A 25951-nucleotide genomic window follows, 5' to 3' on the forward strand; every position below is an offset into this window, starting at 1 on the left:
AAATCTTTTTTTTATGTTAGGTTTAAAAATTAAAAAAAAAAACATATTTTAAATCAGTATTTATTCAAATTGCCCTACTTAATTATATTACATTTTTACATCAATTAATCATAATACACTTGATAAAATAAGTTTTGGCTTCTTATAAATAAAAAACTGATATGCATTTGAAGGACTTTCTACAAGATTAATTAACTTAATGTAATATTTACAATAGCTTAACATGTTTACTTATTTGATAAAAAAAAACAAAATTCAAAAATAATAAGTTGAGATGATAAAAATGAAAGGAAATTCGTATAACAATCCATTGAACAACAAAATTTGTTTTTATTTTAATAAAATAAAACGATTTTTCACAATTAATCTTTACAATTTTAGTAACATTAGATAAATCATGTAACTTGATTATTTATTGTACATTAGTATAATAAATAATTACAAAATTAAATTAACTTATATTAACTGTTATTTTTTGTATTATATAAATATAAGAATGTAAATTTTAATATTAGAAGGTGGGGTAATTTTTATCACAGTAAAGGTTTTACAAAACGTATGAAAGGGTCAATAATTAGGTTTTTTTTAAAGACATTCAGAACTGAAAACCTGTTCACATCAATTAACAGTGATACCTTTTTTCAAAACAAACACATGTAATGTGTACATTTCATCTGCGAAAATTCGACATAATGTAAAGGACAACGTGTAAGCTGGCAAGAAAAGAAAAATCAAGTTCGAGGAGAGAAAAAATAACAAAAACATCCCAAGCAAAGTGATGCCAATACCACTAAAAATCTGTTTTACTGTATAAGAAAGAGCTCGAGAATATAACTAATAACAAAGAAGACAGAGACGCTGTTCTGTGGCTAGTGTACGTGTTAAAAAGACAAAAAAAGTAATTGAAAAATGTTCAATAAGTCGGTTATTGGCAGTAGGCGGGAGTGCACGCTAGTTATATGATCGGCGTATTTGTAATTTAAATTTATTTTGCTATAACAGGCCTAAATTATAAAAACAAAACTTTTATAAATTATGGAAAGTGAATTATTTAAAAGTATGTCTATGTTTTTTTTTTCGATGTCGGAACTTCAGAAAATTCTATTTTTTGTTTGTGGTAACACAATGTTACATCATCGCGTACAAAGGAATTTAATAGCACAGCCTTTTAAAACTTTAGCAAATACGAGATATTTTGAAATACAGATATTTAAAAACAAAAATTCAACACATATTACGTACTGTTTAATACTCTATATTTCATAATTTAGGAAACTAATTATGCCTGTTATAGCTAAGTACGATTTCATAATTAAAATAAATACGTGAGATGTATCAAGTATTTGATTATACGTAGACTCATGTGAAATACACAAGAGTTAAAATGATGTTTTTTGAAATTCTTGAACAATTTACATATTACCCAGGCAGAATTTCAAGTTTCTGCTAACGATATGTAAAAAAATAATTATTTTCCACATTCACTCCTAAGTGGGACGTGCGGATGTTAATAGACGCCTCCAGGAGACCCTATCGTCGGCTAACAATTTCGCTTTCTCCCACAACAATCCCACGTCCATGAGAACCGTCGAATACAGCCAAAAAAATGTCGTTGAAGGCCTTCTAGGGCAGCAAGAGCCCGCAAGCGCCAGGAAGAAGAAACTTAGGTTAGTGATCTTCCGAAGCATAAGCAGCATGTGTCTAAGCCAGGTTCACGTAAATTTACATAAATTTGACATAAAAAAAAGAAAAATATGAATTCAAAGAATCATCAATAAAAATATTTTAAATAGTCGCATTCAAATATCATGGCGATTCAAAATGTTAAAAAAAATAGACAATGTAAAAAAATAATGATTTGTAAAATTCGCTTCAAAGGTTCTTGTTTTCACAATTATAGTCGCGCTAAAAGATCCTGGCGAGCACGAGCGAACCCAGCGCCGCGAGGCCAGCGGCCGTTCCGTGCACGGGGGCCGCCGCGGCGAGCGCGCTGGCGTGACAGCGCAGATCCTCGGCGTGCAGGCGCAGCAGGGGGCGCTCCGCCAGCCCGCGGGAGCAGTAGCCCGCGGGGGCGGCGCGCCCGGCGGGGCCCACCTCGCGCGCCCAGCGGCGCACCCAGCGCGCCAGCCAGGCCACGTCACAGTCGCAGGGAAGCGGGTTGGAGTATATACTTAAACCACCTGGTGACAAAAGAGCACGGTGTGCCTTTATTTTATTTTAAGATCCGTAAATAACAACCTCTAAAGCTAGGGTTTACGGCCGTAGTGAACGGTGATGCGGTGGACAGCCGTCGTAGAGGTGGCTAGAGAGTGGTTTTATATTTTAACGGTGTTATCAACACCGTTTTCCTAGGAAACAACCTGTCTAGTCACCGTTACGACGGCTGTCCACCGCATCACCGTTCACTACGGCCGTAAAGATACGGGCACCGCTGTCCTAGGAAACCCTAGCTTTAGGCTGTGTGGGAGATGTATGCATGACGGGGTTACGAATGACAAAATCAAGCGGGAGTGCAAATCTGAGACAGATACAATTGATAAGATTAAGAAACGGTCCCTGAGATGGTTTAGTAAAAGAAAGCGACGAATGTTTGAACTATATAAAAAATAAATATACTTTTAATTAAAATAAAAGAAAATAATAGAGTAAAAGAAATATGGACAAAACAAGGAGATAGCGGGAAGGAAAAGAAGAAAATTGATGAGGATTGGTGGAGAATGGACGTGGAAAATTGAATATGATTGAAACATATTACAACAGAGATGAAGAACATTTGAAAGAAAGTAATATAGACGTCTAGGCATCTACAGGGCTTATGACATGTCAAAGGCTGGTTTAAGTGGCCACTTAACACACTATGTAACATTCACCATTCTGCCCATATTTGAACATTTATATACCTTCAATTCTTTCATCTTTTTTTGTTTTTGTAGAGAATTCTGAGCTCAATCTAGCCTATTAGTTCTCTGTCCTTGTACTTTGTAGTACTGTTTCTATTATACTGAGTGTTAAATATATCAACACTATTAAGATTCTTGTTATATTTCACATTTTCGAGGGATGGAAAAAAACGATTGGTTGACGCAAAACAGACACAAATGGCGAAAACAAATGGTAACGTAAGACGAAGACGACCAAGAAAGACGTGGCATGATCAGATAAAATCAAGTCCGGTCATATTATCGAAAGTTCACGCAACCAAATGATAAAACCGCACATTATGAATATTGTGACGAAAAGGCATCGATATTGTGTTTTAGCTTAAAATGTTTTTAATTCAACTTTTGTGCAACTGAACTTTTTTTTAAATAAAGATACAATCGTAAACATGATGCAGACTGTCATTATACAAAATAACAGGGAAAAACGTAGAAGTCGTGACATTTAAGTTTTATAACCATCACGTCGCGAGTCGTGTCAGTCGACCGGTTTAAGCGATTACTTCAATTTACATTTTGCGTATGTTAAAACTCTTATACTTCTTTAATTTTCATACTCGTGTTATGCTAATTAACGTAAACCAAAGATTCCTTATTTTATAAATGTACCATTTTTTTATTCAAACAATTTTCTAATTCAACTTCTAGCCCTTTACGACACAAAATAAAAATATACGTACAAAAGCAGATGATTGGAAATTGATTGTTTAATGAAACATTGGAAAATAAACATTTTCCCCCCTAGAAAAAGCTTGAAATTTGACATTAAAATAATAACAAAATAAAAAATGAAAACAATAAAACCACAAAACTAAGAGCTTTTTACGATTAAATCATGCAATTAGTAAACTGAATTAAAACTTTGCTTTTGATATAAAATACGAGTTGTCATTTCATAAAATCTATCAATTAAAAGTTTGTTTGGAGATATCAAATATTTTTTATGTGAATGTACTTTTATATTCTGTTTTAATATTAATTCCTCTATCGCGATATTTGGACACAACCACGTCATATTATTTATGTAGAGGAGCATGATCAATACGAAAAGACATTGATTGATCGATTATTGACATTATGTAAAAATAAATATTAAAGCATTGTGGAAAATGAACCCTTGCCTAGTTATGCGCATAACGGAATATGAGAATCGGATAGCAATCATTTTCTATTCCGAATTATTCAGTCAACTATTAATTAAAACGATTTTTCTCACTGGTTAACAAGTCAGTTAAATGTATATTTCAATGCATCCAGAGCGATTTTGGATAACTACTGCTTGCAGAGAGAATGGACCGACACACACATCTATCCTGGCATACATTCCTAGCTTCTTCCACATTCAAACATCTTGTCATACATGCCCTTCGGTTCTGTCTGCTTTTGACATGACCAGACTTAAGATTTTGGTTTATCTGATCATGCCACGTCTTCCTTGGTCGTCCTCGTCTCACGTTACTGTTAATTTTCGCCATAAACACTTGTTTTACCATTCTTTCATCGTCCATTCATTTTACGTGACCAAACCATCTCAGAGACCCTTTTTTAATCTTGTCAATTATACTTGACTCAGATTAAAACTCTCGTCTGATTTCATCATTCGTAACCCTGTCATACATTGATTTCCCACACATTTGGATAAAATGTCAATAAACCTTTTTAAAAAAATGGTACCATACCTAATCTAAAAAAAAAAACACTTTTATTTGTGATTGAGGAAGTTAAGTGCTACTGGAAATTGGATACAAAAAATATTTTCTTACACGCGGTAAAATTAGAGCAATTAATTGTATTGCAAAGTTTCTCGAAAATGTAAGAAAAAAATATGACAATGATTTTGAAAATACAATTAATTTGTCCAAATCCATTTGATATATTTTAATCGGTATTCGTAGTCTGTGATATTTCCCTAGTGAGGAAATATGATACAGTGTTTAAAGTCATCACAAAACCAGCCTTAAACAGGTCATAAGCCCTTTAAATGCGTAACTTTCATTTTCCTTTCTCAAAAATGTTTTCCCTCTCTGTTATATGTCAAAAACTAATATCAATAAAATAATATGTCTATATTCACAAACCGACTAGACGTGTAATCAATTGAAATATAAACATGTTCAGATAAAAAAACAACAACAACAACAAACCATCATGCCGTTTCCCCGTAAGGGTAAGCAGAGTGGATAGAACGCCACATCACTCTATCTTTGCATATAGATCTCGCTTCTTCTATATTCATACATCTTCTCATATACGCGCGCCGATTATTCGGACTTTTGACATATCCATCTTCAAGATTTTGTTGGATTTGGTCATGCCATGTCTTTCTCGGTCTACCTTTATTTCTGCATCCATCAACATTCGCATTGTAAATATTCTTAGCCGTTTTTTCGCTGTCCATTCGTTCTACATGTCCAAACCAGATTTTGTCTATAATGCTTGTCTTAGCGTTATATAAGATACGGATCTCAACATTTGTACATCGGTCGTACATAGTCGTACACCACACATTTGCCTGAGAGATCGCATTTCGACAGCATTTAGTCTACTTTCCTCCCTGTTTTTCCAAGTCCATACTTATTTATTTATTTGACCCTTTATATACATATACAATATATATAGATATAAGAGCGGGCATATTGCCTTAAGGCAATCTCTTCCTACCTACCCAAACCGTTCAGTTTGAGAAAATTATAAATACATGGACATATTTAATCTTAAATTTTTATACAAAAATTAAAAGCAAAGATTAAAAAAAATATACATATCAAAAAAATCAACACTATACTATAAAGAGAAGAGAGAGGATGGGAAGGAAAAAAGAAGGATATTTTTTTTTTTAATATTTAGATAGTGACATTGTAATCTTGACTTAAATGTAAAAAATTAAAAAGGGGCGTCTCTAACATTAGTGGATAGATTATTCCACAATCGAGCGGCTACTACTGTGAAAGAGGAGGCAAGAAAATTAGAGCTATGACAGGGTGTTAAAAGGGTTCTCTCGTTTCTAGAACAAAGAGATAGTCATACTTCGCTCCCATACATCAGGGTCGGGACCAGGACTCCGTTGTGAACTGCTAATTTTGCCTCTTGCAACAAGCATGCTTTATGTTCAGATATAAAAGGTGATAAAGAATTCTTACCTGATATTAGTTTGGTGGCAAGCTTCTCCCAGGTGGACGAGTTGGGGTAGAATGTATCTGGACTAAGGGACTCCAGCTGGTTTCCGCTGAGGTCTAGTGCGAGTTGCGACACCTTTCCCAAATCGTCGAGAATCCCCACCGGGAGCTTTTTAATTGAAGTATCTCGAATAGCGACGCTAAGTTCGTATAACCGGTCTGCTCCTTCGAACGCTTCGACAGATATTTTCACCAAGTCTTCGCCGGTTATTGCTAACTCTTTCAGTTTGGGAACAAACACTCCGTTCAATTGATATTCAAGATATTCTTCTTTCACGTTTATCTGAAGAACTTTCAAGCCTTCCACTTCAGAAACGATGTTACCTAAATGCAAGTCCTTAATGTTTTGCCTGAGCTCGGTCCGCAAAGACGTCAAACTTTTCAATGTAGACAATGTTCCCGGATCAAAATGCTTCAGCTTATGGAGATTACAGATATCCAAGTTTTCCAGTCTCTCCAAGCCGAGAAAACTATTTTCGTTCAACGATTGAATCGGGTTTTTCGATAAATCGAGAAACTTTAATTTCGGGGTGTGCTGCCATATATGAGATGGAACAGAGGTGAGAGAGTTTCCTTTTAAATAAAGATACCGCAACGCAACCATATTCTTGACGGCTATTTCTTTGGCGTGCTCGATAAAATTAAAAGTCAAATTTAGTGACGTCAAATTTCTCAACGGTATGAACGGGAACACTTTTAATCCTACGTTTGATAGACTCAAATATTTCAATACTGGAAGGTAATGTAAAAGCTCTTTAAAGTTTGCTCTGATGGAGTTCGAACTGATATCCAAATACTGTAAATTACCCAGACTATTAAAGATATTATCGGACAACGTCGTTAGTCTATTATCACTCAAATCGAGACTTAAAAGAAATGGAGTTTCTTGAAATAACGTAGTATCCACACTGCTGATACTGTTATGACTTATATCTAAATATCTCAACGTAAATCCAACTTGCGAAAAAGCCATCGACGGTAGAATAATAAATTCGTTTATACTTAAATCGAGATGTTCTAACATGGTATTTTTAAATACGTCTCTGGGCAACGTTCTTATATGATTTCGTCTTAAATTTAAAAACCTTAAATTATTTAAATTCGAAAATTGCTCTACGGATAATTGTTCGATTCTATTATGGGATAAATCTAATATCTGTAATTGTTTCAATCCGAGAAACGCTCTTCTTCTTATTGTGCTAATATAATTATGGTCTAAATTTAAAATTTCTAATACGTCTAAATTTTCAAATGAATTAGTTTCTAAATTACCTATCTCGTTAAAGGACAGGATGCATCTTTTAAGTCTCTTAGCAATTTTAGATAAAAAAGATGTCGGTGTATCGGCTAGTCGATTGTGTGCAGTATCTAACGTATCGATAAATATTTCAGTGCCACTGCCGTCTAGCAAAACAATTTGGTTCCTACTTATATTTAATAGAAAAGGTATTTCTATATCCGTCACATTGTGAAACACCTTCAACGAAAATTCAGTTAGCTGATTTTTCTGTAATTCTAACTTAAATAAACTTGGCAGATCACGAAACGCGCTCTCGCCTATATCAGTCACAAGATTATCAAACAATGCTATGTGCATCAATTTTGGCATATTACGAAACGAACTAGAGGAAACATTTCTAATTCTGTTCACTGTCAAATCCAGGATTTGTAATTCTGGAAGGGAATGAAACGTTTCCGTCTCTAATATTTCTAACTGATTGTAAGATAGATAAACCTCTCTGACGTTTTCAAATTTATAAATGTCAAAAAAGCCGACCGGAATACTCGTTATCCTATTAAATTCTAGATTGAGGTACTGTAACTTCTGTAAATGGAACAATGATTGAACGACCAGAGACTGAATGTTATTATTATCTAAACCGAGCCATTCCAAGCTGGAGAGATGAAGTAACACTTCCTCGGGAAACCCATCTCGATACATCGAGAGCGACATTTCTAAGATTTTAAGCGTTTGCGACATATTCACGAAAACTTCCGGGTGAACGAAATGAATGTCGTTGAAACTCAAACTTAGTTCTTTCAACTGCGGCAAAGAGGAAAACACTCCCGCGTCGAGTCTTGTAATTTTATTACTTCTCAGGTATAAAGTTTTAACGGAGTCACCCCACTGATCGAAGTCTCCTTCCTCCAGGTACGATATTAGGTTGTATCCCATATCGAGATGCGTCAGGCTGCAGTTACGGAGAGCGTCTTTCGGAATGGAAGTTAGCAAGTTCCCATTTAGAGATAAAACCTTAACATGCTGAGGCAGTAAATGAATAGTCGATATTCTATTGGACGGCAAATATAAATGTTTAAGTCTTCTGAGATTCATAATTGCAGAAGGAATCGTTAAAAGATAGTTATGTTCTAGGTCTAGTTGCTCCAGCGTATGTTCCAAACTATGAAACGCTTCATCGTCCAAATGCTCTATCTTATTATAGGCCAAAACAAGTTTCACTGTGTGCATTCCCTTGAAAGCGTTTGCTGGAATTATTTTCAGCTGGTTTAATTCAAGACTCAGATGTCTCACTATGAGAGTGTTATTGAACAAATTGCTGGGCCACATTTGTAATCCATTATCCCCCAATTCCAATTTATCCATATTTCTATGGTTCCTGAATGTAATGTGAGATATTCGTTGGATGAGGTTTCCTCTAAGATTCAAAGTTTGTAAATGCAGCAGGTTTGGGAATAAATCCACGGGAAATTTGTTTAAAAGATTGTCCTCCAGGTTAAGAATCTTTAAGTTCTGAGGTAGTGCCATCTTTGAAATGGTTGTGATTTTATTTTTATCCAAATCTAATTTATTCAGATGTTTCAGCTGATGCAGTGAATCGCCGATTATTTCAGATATACTGTTTCCAGTCAAAATGAGACTTGTTAATGAATCTTTAAGGTGTGCCCAGTCACCAGCCAAATCTGCGATGTTATTGCTGAAAAATAAAATTACTTTGAAATGAAGCTATATAGAACAAATCAAATGTAATACCCAAATTTTATAAGTATACTGTGATTGAATAATTAATGAGGTGATTAATAACTCACTTTTGTAAATTAAGCCAGTTGAGGATCTTGAGATCTTTGAGGGTATTAAATGGAACGTCAGGAAATTCGTTGTAACCAAAGTCTAATGATGATAATGTTTGTGCCATTGAACTGAAATAAAACATTTACATAAGAAAAAAAAAATATTCATGTGATTGACAATCAAAACTTATCCATGATTACAACAAAAATATAATGCACAAGTTGTTAAAAATTGTATTTTTTTGCAAAAATGCGTAACAATAATAATTTAAAATATAATTTTTTGTCTATCCGCTTGTGTATAATTTTAACAAATATTGAGTTTTTTTGTACAAAAAAGCCGATATTAATAATAAGAAGTGTTTGGTATTTCTTCGTTTCATTTGATTCATTTCATGAAAACAACAGCTATTAAAAAAAAATGTTAATCTCAATAAGCCAAAATTATCGGCCAATTATTATATTACTCAATACAAGGCGGCCTCCGTGGTTCAAAAGTTAAAACGCTTGAATCGCGCACGGAAGGTACCGGGATCGTTTTTTTGGTGAAAACACAAAAATTATTTGTGATTTTTTTAAAGCCTGGGTTCTCTGTGCTTGAGAATTGTGTATTCACTTATGTGATTGAACCTCCTAGCTTATTGTGGTACCAAAATAATACAAAATAAAAAGGCCAAAAAAGGATACTTATGTGTCACTTCACTTGCAACAATAAAAACGTAATAAAATGTGTGAAAAATTTATTTTATTTAAGTTAAGTCCCGTCTTAAAAAATCTTATCGCCAGCGAATTTATATGGAGGATCTCTACATAAGTTTATTTACTTGAAAAAAAAATGTTATTTCAAATTATACATATATATTTATGTACATAAATATATATACATACGAGTATATAAAAAATATCTAATATTAAATTTGTTAAATATTTTAGGTGGTGGTAATCTAAGAGAATATGGTGAATTTACAAAATTACAAAAAAGGGTTATGAAATAAATTACCAATCAATTCATAGATGTGAAAACTTAATCAATTATAATGTTTGGGGCTATTCTTACTTTAGAGCTCGATCAGGAAGAGATTGCAGACGATTATCAGAGAGAACTAGAGATTGAAGCCTGAGAGCATCCAATGCTCCACTTTCAACTCCTCTCAATCCAGTTCCGGTAACTTCCAAATGTACAAGACCAGTGCTGCTTAGCTCTAAAATTAAATTTCAATATGTTTTTGATTGTTTTTTTTTTATTTTCTGTGTTTCGTGTTAAGGTATCTGTGAGTATTTATACTATGATCAGTCAGCTTCCATTCAACTCCTGTGACAGTTCAGTTACAGTATTTATGACTAATATTAATAAATAAATCTCTACGGGTTTTTAATTAATGGAATTCAATGTCTTCTCCGTATTGTTATTTATACTCCTCTATTGGCTTCCATGTTTGTGCACCTCGTTTTTCAAACGTGTGTCAGCAGTGGGTGTCAAGAACAGAAAAACCTTAAATCACGAAGCTGAACAAGTACGTTTAAGGCTATTAGGAATATCCGTCTTGTGAAGAATATCAGGATCCATTATGTCCCTACGAAATACTTCGAAGCGCTTACGTCAGATTGCACAGCAATACGACACAGTGATTCTACCTCTATATTGACTGCTAAAATAGTTTTTGGTCACCTGGCAGCTTGTGTAGTGGAACTGCCACGCAGGAGATCTGACCAGGGCGGCACCAGCACAAGGAGTTGAAGGAGCACGGCCACTGTGCGCGCGCACCGCCCGCCCACAGCACCGCCCATAGCACCAGTGCCGCCCAGGGACGCATGCCCCTACTGCAGCTGAAAAAAATGGAATAATACACTTAGCATTGACCCTTTAAGACTTGAATTAATTTCAATGGAAATAAAAAATATTTTGTTTTGTACACATTATATACATATATACGACTAGCAGACCCGAAAAACGTTGTCTTGCCCAAACGTTGGATTGCCAACATTTTTCAAGGAGTCAAACAGAGATGTGTAATGTCACCATGGTTGTTCAACATTTACATCTATAACTGTATATAAAAACCGAAAGATTTAAGAATGAGAGCAAAAATATGAGTGGTATAACTGTTAACTGTCTTCTGTATGCGAGCAGCAAAGAAGACCTGCAATTCTTATTAACAAAAGCCTACTATGTATGCAAGAAAAGCGATTTGCTTATGAATGTTGATAAATCGAAAGTGATGGTTTTTGAAAGGGATGAACATACAACTAAATGTGATATTATTGTAAACAGAGATATTATGAATCAGATAGAAGAATTTGTGTATCTGGGAAGTATGTTTACTAGGGATGGAAAGACCGAGAAAGATATTGAAAGGAGGGTGAGTACCGGGAACAGGGTAAACGGTGCACTGAAATCTACTTTGGCAAACAAATGTTTATCGCTGGAGGCTAAACTAGCAGTTCACAATGGAGTTCTAGTGCCAACTCTAATGTATGGGAGTAAAGTTTGGAATTAGAAAAATGATGAAAGTAGGTTAAATGCGGTCAAAATGCAATCCCTCAGGCGAACGTGAGGTAAAACGATGAATGATAGGTGCATAAATGTCGAGATCCGTAAAGTGTGTTAGGCTGAGATATGCATTATCAACAGAATCAAGAAACGGGTGCTTCGTTGGTTTGGACATGTAGAGTGAATGGATAGCGAAAGAACGGCTAAAGGGATTTACGATGCGGATAATGATGGATTCAGAAAACGAAAAAGACCGAGGAAGATATGGCACGATCAAATCCATCAAATATTGAAGATGGACATGTCAAAAGTAGGAATAATCGGCGTGCGTGCATGAGAAGATGTCTGAATGTAGAGGAAGCGAGGTCTGTATGCAAAGATTGAGTGATATGGCGTCCTATCATCTCTGCCTACTCTTATGGGGAAACGGCGTAGTGGTTGGTTTGTTTGTTTTTATTATTACCACAAAGAATATGAATATTACCACAAATAATTATGAATTACCACAAAGTTTGGGCTTCAAATATAAAATTTAAATCAGAATATAATTTTGTAAGCTCCTCTCCTCCCATGATTTAAACCGCCATAAGCCACAATATCATCTCTTTTATCTATGGAACATCGGAACAGAATGATTTATTTAATTACTTATCATTCGATTTTTAATTTCCTTCAATTGTTTTCATCTTGAGGTAAAATAAATTTCAACATAAAATTATATGGAAATGAAAATAGTACGTCTTCACATGCCTGCCAATAATTTGAAATCTATTGATCTTCCATTTCATGTCAAATGTATATTACGAGTATATTATTATATATCATTATCGGCGGTCTCGGTGGTGTAGTGGTTAAGACGCTTTACTGACGCACGGAAGGCTCCAGGCATAGAGTTAAGAATAGTCCACAAACCGCATACGCACATCAAACAGGAGGCTATTAAACTACTCATAAATGAGTAGGTTTACGTTTTGACCCATTAGTTTCTTTGTAGACGTCGCTCAGTACGCAGCTCCTGATTTGAATTCAACTATGCCGTGTTGTGTCCTTTTAAAGTGTAGAAATACTGCTATGATTTAAAAAAAACAGGATTGTATCACATTCCTTGTGTAATTAGCAAAAAGATGTTTAAGTAACAAATGCATTACTTAAAAATTGAATAATTTTTCCATATGAAAGATTATCGAAGAAACAAAATGGAAATTTCGTTAGTGTTGCCAGGGTAGTAAATTTTTTACCCGACTTTGCTCATCTAATAAGAAAAATAATAAAAATTGGACCTCGGAGTACACAACGCTGTGATGGACATTTCACCGACATTATCTTCAAAACATCAAATATTAACACGATATAAAAATATCCGTTTTATGTCAAATAAAATTTATTTTATATTTAAAGTTTATTAATTCAATTACTCTTTTTAAATGACCCTTAACTTATCTACTCTTAAGGTGATTTTCACAAAAATGGCGCTTTATAAATTATCCAAACATATATATATTTACTCTGTTGTATCAATCGATATTTTCGCATACACCATAAAATTTTAGAGAAATTAACAGGTTGCTTTTTTTTAACCTTACATTTGTTTTATGATTATATTTTTTCCCATCGTGCAACATTACGCGGCGACATCACGAATGCGCGCGGCGAAAGTGAGGCATAGTGGGGGGATTATTATATTATTGGACACAGTCCGATGTATTCAAATATGATTCTACGCTCTCTGGACTATTCTTAATTCTATGGCTCCGGGTTTTCCTGTTTCCAGAGGTGCATAGTCGATCATCTGTCAAATGACGGTAAACTGAACACTCTTACGCCTATAACGCAAGTTTAGAAACAATGTATATTATGTGAGGCTACGTTTTCCTAAATAATTATTGTCGAATGAAATCTCTCAATGAAATTAATAAACAAACTATTTGTTATGTACAAACGTGAAAATATTACGACATTACGGATTGAAACTTGTTTAAACAGAGTTCTTTGTTCCTTCTGGACACAGATACCCGTTTATCGAATAATATGCCTATTTTTTAATCGTTTACTTCTGTACTTCTAGGGTTTCCAGTTAACCCCTTGTGTCCGCGTGTCAAACGATCATGAATGTGAGGGTGAGACGCTTGGCTTAATCCAACTGTAGGAGTGCCCCAGCGGGTGTCTGTCCAAAGTAACCCTCTCAGTCCCAAGGTGTAAGACCAAAGGGTTGGAGGATCTTATTATGGGACACTTAGACTCGGTCGAGGGGACCGACTAATGACCATCTCGGTAATAACTTGGTGCAAGGAAATCTCTGGTTCTTGAGACAACTATTTATTTAACCCTTTCTTACTTTGAGAAACACATACCCACTGAAGATGGGTCCGATTAGACCCAGAAGAATTTGAAAATATCGAATTAATTTTGTTCACTTTTGTTCGATCCTTAAATAAAAAGCTTTAAATTGAGATATAAATGAAAATCATCAGATTTCATTCAAATGAGTCATTGAAAATATATTAACGAAAGTCCGTAAACATTATTTATTGGTCACAATTAGTGCGTGGCCACAGTAGCGAACGTTTGCGGCGTAGTCAAACCAGTTTGATTTTAAAGCGCGCACTACGACGTTTTATGCAACTTGTGTAGATTTGCAAACAAGCGGTTTTGTTTAGTATATTAATTACTAAGTAAGAAAAAAATCAACCGTAGGAAGCTATTCATGCAAAGAAAAAGATCAACTTCCCTGGTATCAGCTCAGGTTTTGTGTGGAATTTCTGATTTTAGGAAGTTTCTGATTGGCCCACTACGAGTGTAGAATATCCCTTTTTATCCTAACACTTAAGTTAAAATCAAGGCTTATGTGAATGAGAAAAATCTACTTTTATTTATCTACTTTAATATTAACATTTACCATGTAATAAGCAAGGTTAATACTAAATGTAACTCTCATCTAAAAAAAAGCCAAAAAAAAACTTTTTTTTTAAATCCGTTTTGATTTCCCGCAAATCGCGTGGTAAATCGCGCGAGACTGCCCGCAAACTGCATATGATCAAGATAGTAAATAAATTATTATGAAAATAAAACTTTGTTATCAGTGTTACACAATTTTATTCTTTTACAAGAACACAACTATAGTTTCGGGAGAGCACTCATCCCATCGACGGGTGATATAAAACTAATATAATAAACACAGAATATTGTTCACAATGTCATCGAATCTAAACAAAAAATAAACAGATTAATCAGTGAAACTTAGAGCAGGGGGTTTTTTTCTTATCTAAGGTGTTGGCTAAAGATAAGAATAAAACCCCCTACTCTCAGTTTCACTGATTAATCTGTTTATTTTTTGTTTAGATTCGATGACATTGTGAACAATATTCTGTGTTTATTATATTAGTTTTATATCACCCGTCGATGGGAGGAGTGCTCTCCCGAAACTATAGTTGTGTTCTTGTAAAAGAATAAAATTGTGTAACACTGATAACAAAGTTTTATTTTCATAATAATTTATAATGAAGTGTTACGAAGTGAATGCCGATTCAATTTAAAAAAAAAAAAGATAGTAAATGCTTACTTTTCAAGTGCTTCATTATTTCAGAGCAAAGTTGACATATTTCGTAAAATACCTAAAATACATATCTTGTTATATTATGCTATATTCCATGCTCATTATTAGTATTATATATAAATATATATATAGAAGAATTTTTAGTTGTATTTTGTTTGTGAACCAAAAAATATAATTTTTATAAAGAAGAATCAAATAATATTTTTGTTTAAAAAGTTTGTGTGGAAGAATTCGAAATATTGTCCCCAAAGATGTTTCATGAGGAACTTTAGCCACCAAGCATTCAGCAACCTTCGGGAAATTTGATAGAAAAAATGATTTCTGAAGCGCTGTAAAAGTAAGAGCATTCAATTATATTACAAAGTTTTTTGAAAATGTACGAAAAAAATGTAAAAAAATATTTTAATCAGTTTAAATACTTTGAATTAATAAATGAACTAACGATAAAAGCGCTTCGAAAGATATCTGGTTTGCTTACCGTAAATGGACCAATCGGCAGAACTGACATGTAATAAGCAAAAAACAACTGACGTTTCACGCGAAGTTATTTTAGAAATACAAAACTTTATAAAATCATTGCGTTAATAATACGATATGTAAATTTAAAAAAATAATAATTTGTCTTGGTTTTATAGTCCATTAACAAATAAAAAAAACCACTTAACTTCCACATGAAATTGACAAGTTGTAAGCGTGTCGTATATGGTATTTCAATACGTATGTTGTTGCCTTTCTGCATCTCTGCATATACTCGTATATCGTGATTTTCAATCGCTTTTATTTAATTGATAAGAGCAGCACAATACTTGCAATATCGTAAATGCAGCTAATATAGGAATAACGTGTCCCATATTTTCCACACAGTTTTGTTATTTTAATGGTAGTTGATAGCTGTTGGTTACCCTTTGTTGTAAAAGTTCTGTAAGCGGGAGCCGACAAATAATATGAAGAGACTTTTCCCCGATGCGACTCATCAGAGTGAATTTTTTTAACTTGTAATTTTTTTTAAAACGGTTAAAAAAGTAATTATAAAATATTTTGTGTCAAAATTTATGAGTTGGACATTTTTGTTGATAAATAAATGAATAAGATGATTTTATTGAATTGGGGAAAACAATGGGAAACAATATTGGTTACTTTCATCGAAATTAAATTGAAATTCATTGTCTAGGATTTATTTTCGCTACTCTTAGTGTGATTGCAAAATAGAAATTTACTTTTTTTATTTACTTCAACGCCCATAAGGCATTTCACATTTTCTATATGTATGTAAATGTGTGTATGTATGTTGATTTATATATACATACATATTTATGTATTTATATATATATATATAGCAAATATTAAAATATTTAAAACTAAATTAAAAAACACACGAGACCCCCCTATCCTGAACTCCATACAGTAGAAAATAGTTTATCGTTGAAAATATAATATCTAATTTTAAGGAATCTGTTTTAGATAGTAAAAATGAAATACAAATAAAATACTATGGCCTTAATTCTCCAATGACCCGTCTTTGTCGTATTGTTAACTCGAGACAAGATCTGGAATATTTATCAAGTCCGCATTTAAATCGTTGTAAACTTTAACTAAAAAAAATATTTTTTGGTTTAAGTTTACAATAATTTAAACGAGCACTAAAAAAATAACCCAGATCTTGTCTTGATGCCCTTTATATGTTTGTCAATGCTTCTTTTATTTATTTTTTTCTATGATTTTAACTCTTCTTTTATTGAAAAATTTACCCCCGTGAACTGTTTAAATGGACAATGTTCGTAAGTAAAAAATAAAATAATATTACATATATGATATATAAATATAAACTATACATACAAACACAAGTTTTCACTCTACTAAAAAGGATGGAAAGTTATTTTTAATAATGTATTATCAAATCATTTGTAATTTTATACTTCGGTAGTCAGGTGGCAGATGGGACCATCTGTAATTTTCAAAAATGTTCAGGAGAGCTTAAATAAGACTTAGTTTCATGACTTTAATCCACAAACTAAAATATTTTCAAGTTACTTTTCAATGATAAAATACCTTTCCAACTAATGTTGATTTTTTTTTCTTTTTTCCACGTGTATTTACTGAAATATTCATTTGAACTTTTGAAAACTAAAACACAGAAAAAAATACAGATGGTCCCTTCTGCCATCTGATTACCGACTTATTTTGTTAACAATTTTTTTCTCTAAATAAAAAAAAATGTAAAGTTTATATTTGAAGCACTTACTTTGTATTTATTCAGTGTAATAAAATAAATAAAACAACTTCGTTTTTAACCACTAGTTACGTAAACCTTGTAACCGTAACTAGTTACGTCAACCTTGACAAAGAAGCTTGTTTGCTTTGAAACCGGTAGGTGAAAAATAAAAATTAGTGGTTAAAAACAAAGTTGTTTTATTTATTTTATTTTTAAAAAATGAATTAAAATTCAGCTAAGTATAACAATACAACAACCGTCACCGTTACAAATGTTTTTTTATAAAATATTTATATATTGTATAATATACTGTTTTGGCTTTGACTTTGTGAAATGACTCGATTATATTAAAAATAGTTTTGTTATTTTCACTATTTTTTTTTCATTTTTTTTGAATTTATTATTGGCGTGACTATCCAAATCAACAAATAATTATGTAAAAAAATATTTAATATCTAATATAATTTTTAAGACTTTGACTATTTACTAAAATGTTCGTGGTGCCTAGATTATGTGCATTCGCTTTATTTCCATACTAATGACAAATGAAGAAACAAAAAATTATTTTCCCTTACGTCAAGCGGAAAAACTGCTGTAAAAACTACGCGAAACATAGAAGAAATGCTTATCATTAAATCATCTAATTCCATTATTTAAATTTTGCTGAACAAAACATGTATTTGAATATTATATGACTCTTAAACGTGACTTTCTTCTTCAAATATGCTGCATGATAGATTGTTCGGAGTAAAATTTGACAGATATGATCAATCAAAATATTAACAGATAATGTAAGCTCAACCGACAGATATATTCAAATAAAGTATACAACGTAAATACCTGAATACATATTTGGAAAACTTTTCTAACGACCTTCGCATTTATCTATCAATCAGGCAACATTTCCCTAAAATATTCACGAAAAATTCTTTCCGACAAGTTGGAAGGAATATTATATACATTATATTCCTATGCCTGTCGTCGGAGGAAATGTGGAATTCGGTAAGGGACAATGTGTAGCTTAATTGAACAGGAGAGGCACAAGAATGTTAAAAATGAATTCAAATCCTTAAGTCGTTAGTATAAATAGTTATATACAGATGGCGGTGGATACACAGCTACGTTTTTCTATACGAAATAGTCGTTTGGTACAGAACAATAAAACATTTTTTCGTATGAAAATCAAACATGTAATTAATTGAAATATTGTCCCATTTTATTATCTATACAGTTTTGCAATTTTAATGCTAGTTTATTGAGGCCATAGCTGTTTAGTCATGCGGGCGGGAGTTGATAGATGAAAACATTTTTCCAGACAGAGATCCTTCAGCTTCCGTTTTTTATTCTTCTTCTTCTTTTACACATCCACTCCTAAGTGGAGCATGTGGATACCACCAGTTGCTTCCAGGATACCCTATCGCCAGCCAGCATTTTTACCTCTTCCCGCGTCAATCCAGCGCCCCTTGATTCCACCGAATAAAGTTTAAAGATCGTAATTGACGAGCTTTCAGGACGGCGTAAGCCCGCAGGTTTCAAAAAGTTACAATTTAGGTTAAGGTTCTCCTGAGGCATGCGCAGGACGTGTCCAAGCCAGGTCCACCGCCGCATCCTCAAAACTCTCGTCAAAGGAGGCTGTTGCGTTCGTTCTTGGACTTCAATGTTAGTTATAAAGTCGAACAACCTTATCCCTAATATTATTCTCATGCACTTACTCTCAAAACTCAGAAGTTTGGTGTTTTGAGCTTTGGTAAAGTATTTTACGATTCGCACCCATAACGGAGTACTGGCAGTATACAATAGTTAATTATTCGGCATTTCGTTTTGACCGAGTATAGAAAAAAGTTTTAAATAACACGCATCATGTTAAAAATTGCTCCAGCAATTCCTAGGCGGGTTGCGAGCTCTTTATGCACGCTTTCATCCTCAGTAATATGAATTCCCAAGTATTTAAAGCTGTCAACTTTCTCAATTCTCTGTCCATTTTTAAAGAAGGGCTGATCAGGGTCAGGACAGGATTTGTTGCACATAGTCTGAGTCTTTTTTGTATTAATATTAAGACCCAGACGAATTGAGTTTTTCTGCAGTGTGTCAACAATTTCCTGAAAAAGTCAGTTTTTTATAGCTTAGAAACTGTTTGCCGCGAGGTGCGCGGCTAGGCGTTGATGAAAAACAGCTGTACCGCTGAACGATTGATCCGTTTTAGTTTTTTAATAGGAACCTTTCCAGCATTGTGCGCAATTCTTGACGTCTCCAGTTACAATTAAACGTAGTTATGCAGAAAGCAGCCAGCCATAGAAAAATAAAAATTAGATAAAGGAACTTTTGTGAAGAATCAAATTTACACAACATTAAAAATGTTTTTGACTTTGACAAACGATAAACAATGAATACATTCGTTTTTTTTTTAAATCACAAACAAGAATTTTATTACGTATTTGACCAGTTTTAATGATTTTTAAAGATTTTTCTTGAGCTGCGGGTGTTTTCGGCAAATTGAAAAATGCGGTTTTTGTGATCGATACCATTTTCAGAAGGTGATTATTAAGGTTTTTTGTTTGAAAGCCGTCTGGCTGTTTTGAGCAGAACATAAAATCGACCTTTCTGCACCCGATAACATCAATATCTAATTTTTTCAAAATTGTGGACTGGCTTCTTTCTGCATAACTACGTTCAATTGAGACAGATCGTATGAAGCTGTAGTAGATAACGCTGACACAGGATTATTACGACATTTTTATTTTCATTTATTTGTTAATTATAAACTTTTCTCTGAATTTTACATCTTTTCATTTTCATTTATTTTATCGACAGCATATTCATTTAACATTTATTATTACACATAAGTTACAAATACAAAAAAAACTAAAACATATACGCAAACTTTTATTTTATTTAAATATACATATATTTTGGTTGATCTTTAAATTTGGGCTTTGTTTGGCTGTTTTTTTCTTACGATGAATACCTACGGTTTACCATTGCTAGTACCAATCTGATTCAGAATTTTTTCATTGTTGTGCTGGTTTGGGAAAGCAAGGTAACATCGAGGCAATGTGCCGCTGTCATTTGTTCAACTCAAAGAGTACCATATTCGCAAGCTTCTTTACATCTCCGACCTTAGTAAATGACAACCCTTCAATGCCTAGCTTTTCTAATTCTAACTACAAATGTATTTTGATGTGTGCAAATATTGGGAAAAATAATAATAAAAAAAACTCAAATTTTAGCTAATGTGGACAATATGCTATATTGGGCATTAAACAGTTAAAAAGACAAGAAATAAAAATATTTTAATACAATAATGAAAGTTACGTGATCCATTATAATTTTAAATTTAAAAAAAAAACAGCCTGTGAAGTTTAGCTAAATTACACTTTTGACAGAATACGTGCCACTGACTTTTTGTTTCAAATTTTATAGATACATTTTACCCTGGTGCCGGTGTTTTAAAATAAATTATAATGGCTAGTATGTATAAAATATATAAAAAACTAGTCGCCGAGTGATAAACATGTTTGAAATCACTTTTATGAACTGATTGGAAATTGTAGGGTTAATATTATTTCGTCACTTGGGCTGCAGTCTGATGAAAAGTAAGGATATCATTTGATTTAGCCACTTTAAAACGTTTTTTTTTTTTAGTTTAGGGGTATTAAAAAAAAAAAAAGTTATTAAACATTCAACAAATAAAATATTTTTAATGTGTTTAAGATAAAAAAAATTAACGTTTTTATTATGTCCAAATGTTTGAAGACAGACTTAATTTCTTACCTAGGAAATTATTTAGATTTAAATTTGTTGCAACTGACATAGAAAACATTGAAATGGCGAATAATGCACAGTGTGTAAAGTGGCCACTGAAAACAGCCAATGACAGGTCGTAAGCCCTGTAATTGCCTAGACTTCCATAACTCTTCTCAAAATATTTTATTTATCTGTTACAACAAATTAAGAACTACCTTTACTTAAAAGTTTTGCATAGTTGAAATTTTAAATAATTACTTTTCGACCGGCAGATTTTGAAATTTACACTAAAAGTTCAGTGAAAATTTCACGTACGTAGGTACATACATCGGAAATAAATATGCAAAATATAAATTTAAATAAAAATGAGTTTTTTAGTAAAATATTATAAATAATTAATTAAACCGGAAAGTTGTGACAAAAAAAATTAAAAACAAATACAATCATTTTTAACTACTTTTGTTGTATTTTTTCTTAAATTCTGCTTCGAATTATGCCTTCAATAATACAATCATTTAAAAAATTAAAACTGGTAAAATAAAATATTTTTGTTAATTATTTTTGAGTTTTGTTTTTATTAAAATATTAAAGTTAATTTCAGCCGTTGGAGTATAAATGTTGCTTAAGACATACTATGTAAATGAAATATTAGCATAATTCTCTCAAACGAAAATAAATACATCATGACAACCATGTTGATAATCGAACCTGAGACCTCTTGCACGGTAAGGCAAACGCGCTAACTACTACACCACGAGGCTGACGAATGTACCGAAAAAATATATAATTTCGTAAAAAAAATGAACTTAAACTTTTTTAAACAATCATTAAAGGCATAATTAAACCCGGAATTCAAGAAAAAATAGCACAACATTCGTGTGGTTTTAAATGTTTGTAATTTTTTTGAAAACAAAAATGTATATTTCCATATTTTCCTTGTTCTATCTGTAATCGTTAAATGATTTATTAAATCTGAATTATTTAACAAATTTCACTTCAACATTTTATTTGTATACGTGTACCAATGTAATTAAGTTTAGTTTTAATTTTAATAGGCGTAATCTGCCAGTGGAAATCTGTCATTTTTATTTCAATTATACAAAATATTTCACCATTTTTTTTTTACCAAACGTACTTTATGTATTAGTAAAATAGTTAAATCATTGTTTAAAAAAAATTCTCTTTTCAGAGCAACTCAATTAAGTGTTTGTTATGCAAAACCTCAATATAAAAAAACATTTTTAAGGCTGTTTTTAACAACAATGAAAAAGTTCAGATTTGAATTTACGATGAAAGTAGGTGAAGATTCAAAATAAAAAAATCTGCATAACCTCAATTACGGATGATTATAAATACACCTTTTATCCCGGAAAAGCTTCAACCGGCAAAACTGCACGAGGCAGTTATAAAAACTAAAGCTTTTAATAATATCAAAAATATACTACAAAAAAGACACGGAAAAAGAAAAGTATGGATCTCATTAACATCTGAAATAAGTGATATGTACAAAGATCGAGATGGAAATATGCAGTTTATTTATTTATTTATTAACGGACATTGTCCATGTCAATTTATAGCATTTAAATATTACAATTAAAGAATAGTTAAAAACATTTAAAAAAAGAAAAGAAACATTGACAATTATCAGGGACATCAAGAAAAGATCTGGAATATTTATTTAGTGCTCGTTAAAATCGTTCTAAACCTGAACCAAAAAAGTCCAGATCTTGTCTTAAGTTAACAATACGACAAAGACGGGTCATTGGAGAATTAAGTCCATAGTTTGTTCTATGGTGATCGATGAACAGTACTTATTGTTTCTTAACCTGCGAGTCGGAATATTGAATTTTACTTGTCCCAGTTGTGATGAAACATCGATTATACTATTTAGTATTCCGAACATATATATAGAATCAATATTAGTTCTACGTTTTTGTAGACTAGAAATATTTAACATTGGCTCTACCCAAGCATCCACGCTACTTTTCGAAGCAAGCGATGTTGGACTGATTCAATGTAATTTATGCGATTGACATAGAATGGAGACCAGACTACGGAGGTATATTCTAGAAGAGGGCGAAGAATTGAGCAATAAAGACTTTTGATTGTACGGACATTAGTAAAATCAGAGGATATTCTGTTAATGAAGCCAAGTATTTTCAGTGATTTATTTACTGTATTATCTATATGCTTGTTGTAGGTCAGTTTAAAGTCTAAAACAATTCCTAAATCTCTGATGGACTTAACTACATCAATTTTGAAGTTTTATATTGGGAACTTGAAGGAAATCGGTTGTTTTAAAATTTAGTTCTAATTTATCGACTTTACACCATTGGTTAAAAGAGTTAATGTCTGAAGGATATTTGCTGAAAGAAGTTTTACAGTAAACGCAACAACAAGCTCCTACTACAAAAATTTTGGAAGAGGTTTTTACAAGAATTTTGAAAGTTTTGCTAAAGCGAAGAAGGATACATACACTCAAACATAACAATGTTAGAAAAGTGGCAGAAAAAATTGTCGAAAAATAAATAGATGAATGTGTCTTAATGGATGGCTATTGTTGAAGCAAAATGTGTGCGTAAACTTTTGGAAGGAGGAAGATGTAAATGAAGTCCTGGCACTCCACTTAGTTTCATATATATGGTAGTAAAATGATTTGTGGAAGAATGACAATGACAGACGAGTGTAAAAAAGAAAACGTTTCTATGCTATAAGTAAAGGAATTTGTGAAATAAAAGCATGAAACGTTATTTCTTTTATCGTGTAATACTTGTAATTACCTTTAAACGTACTTCATGTATTAGAAAATAAGTTAATCATTGTTTATTAAAAATCTTTAAAGAGCAACTCAATTGAATGTTTGTTTCAAAAAAATACATTTAATAATTTTAAAAAAAAGTTTATCTGTTTAATATCTTGAATTACGCGATTTTGAAAGTACGTCGTTCTAAATCGGCCAATTCGTATGATTTCCGAACTTTTTAACAGACTACAGCCTTAAAAGCATTTGATAGTGTAGTCGTAGTTTGAGATGGGTCGCACTTCCACTATCGATTTCAATTCCTCATTTCCTCGTCTTCTACGGAGTTCATTGTTGAGGTCAAAATTTTCAAATCAAAAACATGCAATGTGTTCGATTGCGGTGTTAAGCCCGTACACATAATTGATGTTGCATGCTGTCTGCGCCGTGTTAGCATCTACTCCAATGGAACTAGTATTTCAAAATTAACAAGATTTTTTACTCATCCATCATTACATTTAATAAAATATTTAAGGAATAAAAAACTACCATTGTTATTAACTGATTTTGAATAAAAAGTGCCAAAAAAGCAAACAGTAACTTAAATAAAAAAATATTTTTGAAAATAAAGAAGTCCCTATATGCTTGAAAAGACAAGTATATGAATCGTGCATATTGCCGGTGACAACATACATACGAAATTAAAATGCACGCAACGATCCATAGAAAGACAGATGCTCGGTGTATGTCTAAGAGACAGAATAAGAAATGAAGGAATAAGGCGCCTAACCGGAGTCGTGGATATTATGAATCGTGCAGCAAAATTGAAATGGCAATGGGCAGGACACTTGGCGAGACAAAATGATGGCAGGTGGACACCAAAGATGGGTCGACGACATTGCCTCTATTGCCGGTAAAACGTGGATGATGAAAGCGGTTGATAGGAAGGAATGGAAACGTTTGGAAGAGGCCATTATCCAGCAGTGGAGAGAATAGGGCTGAAAAAGAAAAACTTGAAATTCTAAAGCAACAAATGTCAGTTACGTTAAAATTAACATGTTTAGAAAAATGGCAATAAGTTTTGGCAAGAATGTAAAAGTGTGTTTGTCTGTTTGTTTGTGTTCTAGTCACGTTGCGACGGTGCTACCGATCGACTTGATTTTTTTGCAGAAGGATAAATTACCATCATCATCATTCCGTGTCTGCTCCTTACTTGGAGCATATGGTATCCACTAAGAGCCTCCATGCATCTCTATCGGCTGCCAACTCCTTTGCGTCCTCCCAAATCAGGTTCTCGTCCGGAAGTTCTAAAATAAAATGCCGACAAACAGTCAGCAGTGGACGTCCAGGACGTCGTGAAACTGATGCGAATGGTCAAGTAGGCATGCATTGGGAAATATAGTTAGTGGAAATATTCATTTTTCTTTTACGTCGCGACGTATCAACTGACTGACGTGATTTTTTGCATAAGGATATCCAAAGAGCCAGCCAACAAGTGTTAAAAGTTACTTTTCATCTCAAAACGAATATCTCATTTGTTTATTTATTTAATGCACAAAATACACAATTTTATCGTAGAGCTCAATTATATTTTTTTATGTCCCGACTTGTTAGAAAATTCCGTGTTAAGTCGGAACTTTTTTTATATATAAATCAAAAATATTTATTAACATAATAAACAATGAACAAAGTAATCAAAACAATATATACAACAATAATATAAAAATATAATCATTCCATCGGGAAAATTTCTAATGAAAAAATAAATCAATATGAAAACAGAATAACAGCATTACCATGCTACGTCTACGTTGAATAAGGGAAAGAAGCATTTTTTTTAAAAGCATTAGTTGAAAGGCTGGTAATCGATACAGGCTACTTTTCATCCCAATTTTTTTGTTGAACGAGAAAACTTATTTGACAACATATTTTTCTCCCTAATACCACGCAAACGAATCTGCGGTTACAGCTACTATAAATATAAAGTAACTAACAGAACACTCTGTTTCTGAATTTAAATAAAATACCCTTTTTTATAGTCTGTTCAAAGTTCAAACGAAATGTAA

At 32.8% G+C, this 25951-nt stretch overlaps 1 protein-coding gene across 1 annotated transcript in view; it reads right to left on the reverse strand.

Annotated features, from left to right (window-relative positions):
- Window positions 1-473: 473 nt before the first annotated feature.
- LOC148283130 (uncharacterized) overlaps window positions 474-25951 on the reverse strand; it is a 40078-nt gene continuing 14600 nt past the window's right edge. The window contains exons 2-6 of the mRNA XM_088223956.1: window positions 10815-10972; window positions 10203-10347; window positions 9164-9274; window positions 6080-9051; window positions 474-2180 (exon numbers count right to left, since the gene is read on the reverse strand). Coding sequence (XP_088080082.1) covers window positions 1906-2180; window positions 6080-9051; window positions 9164-9274; window positions 10203-10347; window positions 10815-10959 — 3648 coding nt within the window. The 5' untranslated portion in view covers window positions 10960-10972 and the 3' untranslated portion in view covers window positions 474-1905. The remainder of the gene's footprint in view (window positions 2181-6079; window positions 9052-9163; window positions 9275-10202; window positions 10348-10814; window positions 10973-25951) is intronic.

Source organism: Micrasema longulum, unplaced genomic scaffold, assembly GCF_059751315.1.
Source record: "Micrasema longulum isolate JH-2025_06_02 unplaced genomic scaffold, ASM5975131v1 h1tg000260l, whole genome shotgun sequence".
Classification (NCBI taxonomy): domain Eukaryota; kingdom Metazoa; phylum Arthropoda; class Insecta; order Trichoptera; family Brachycentridae; genus Micrasema; species Micrasema longulum.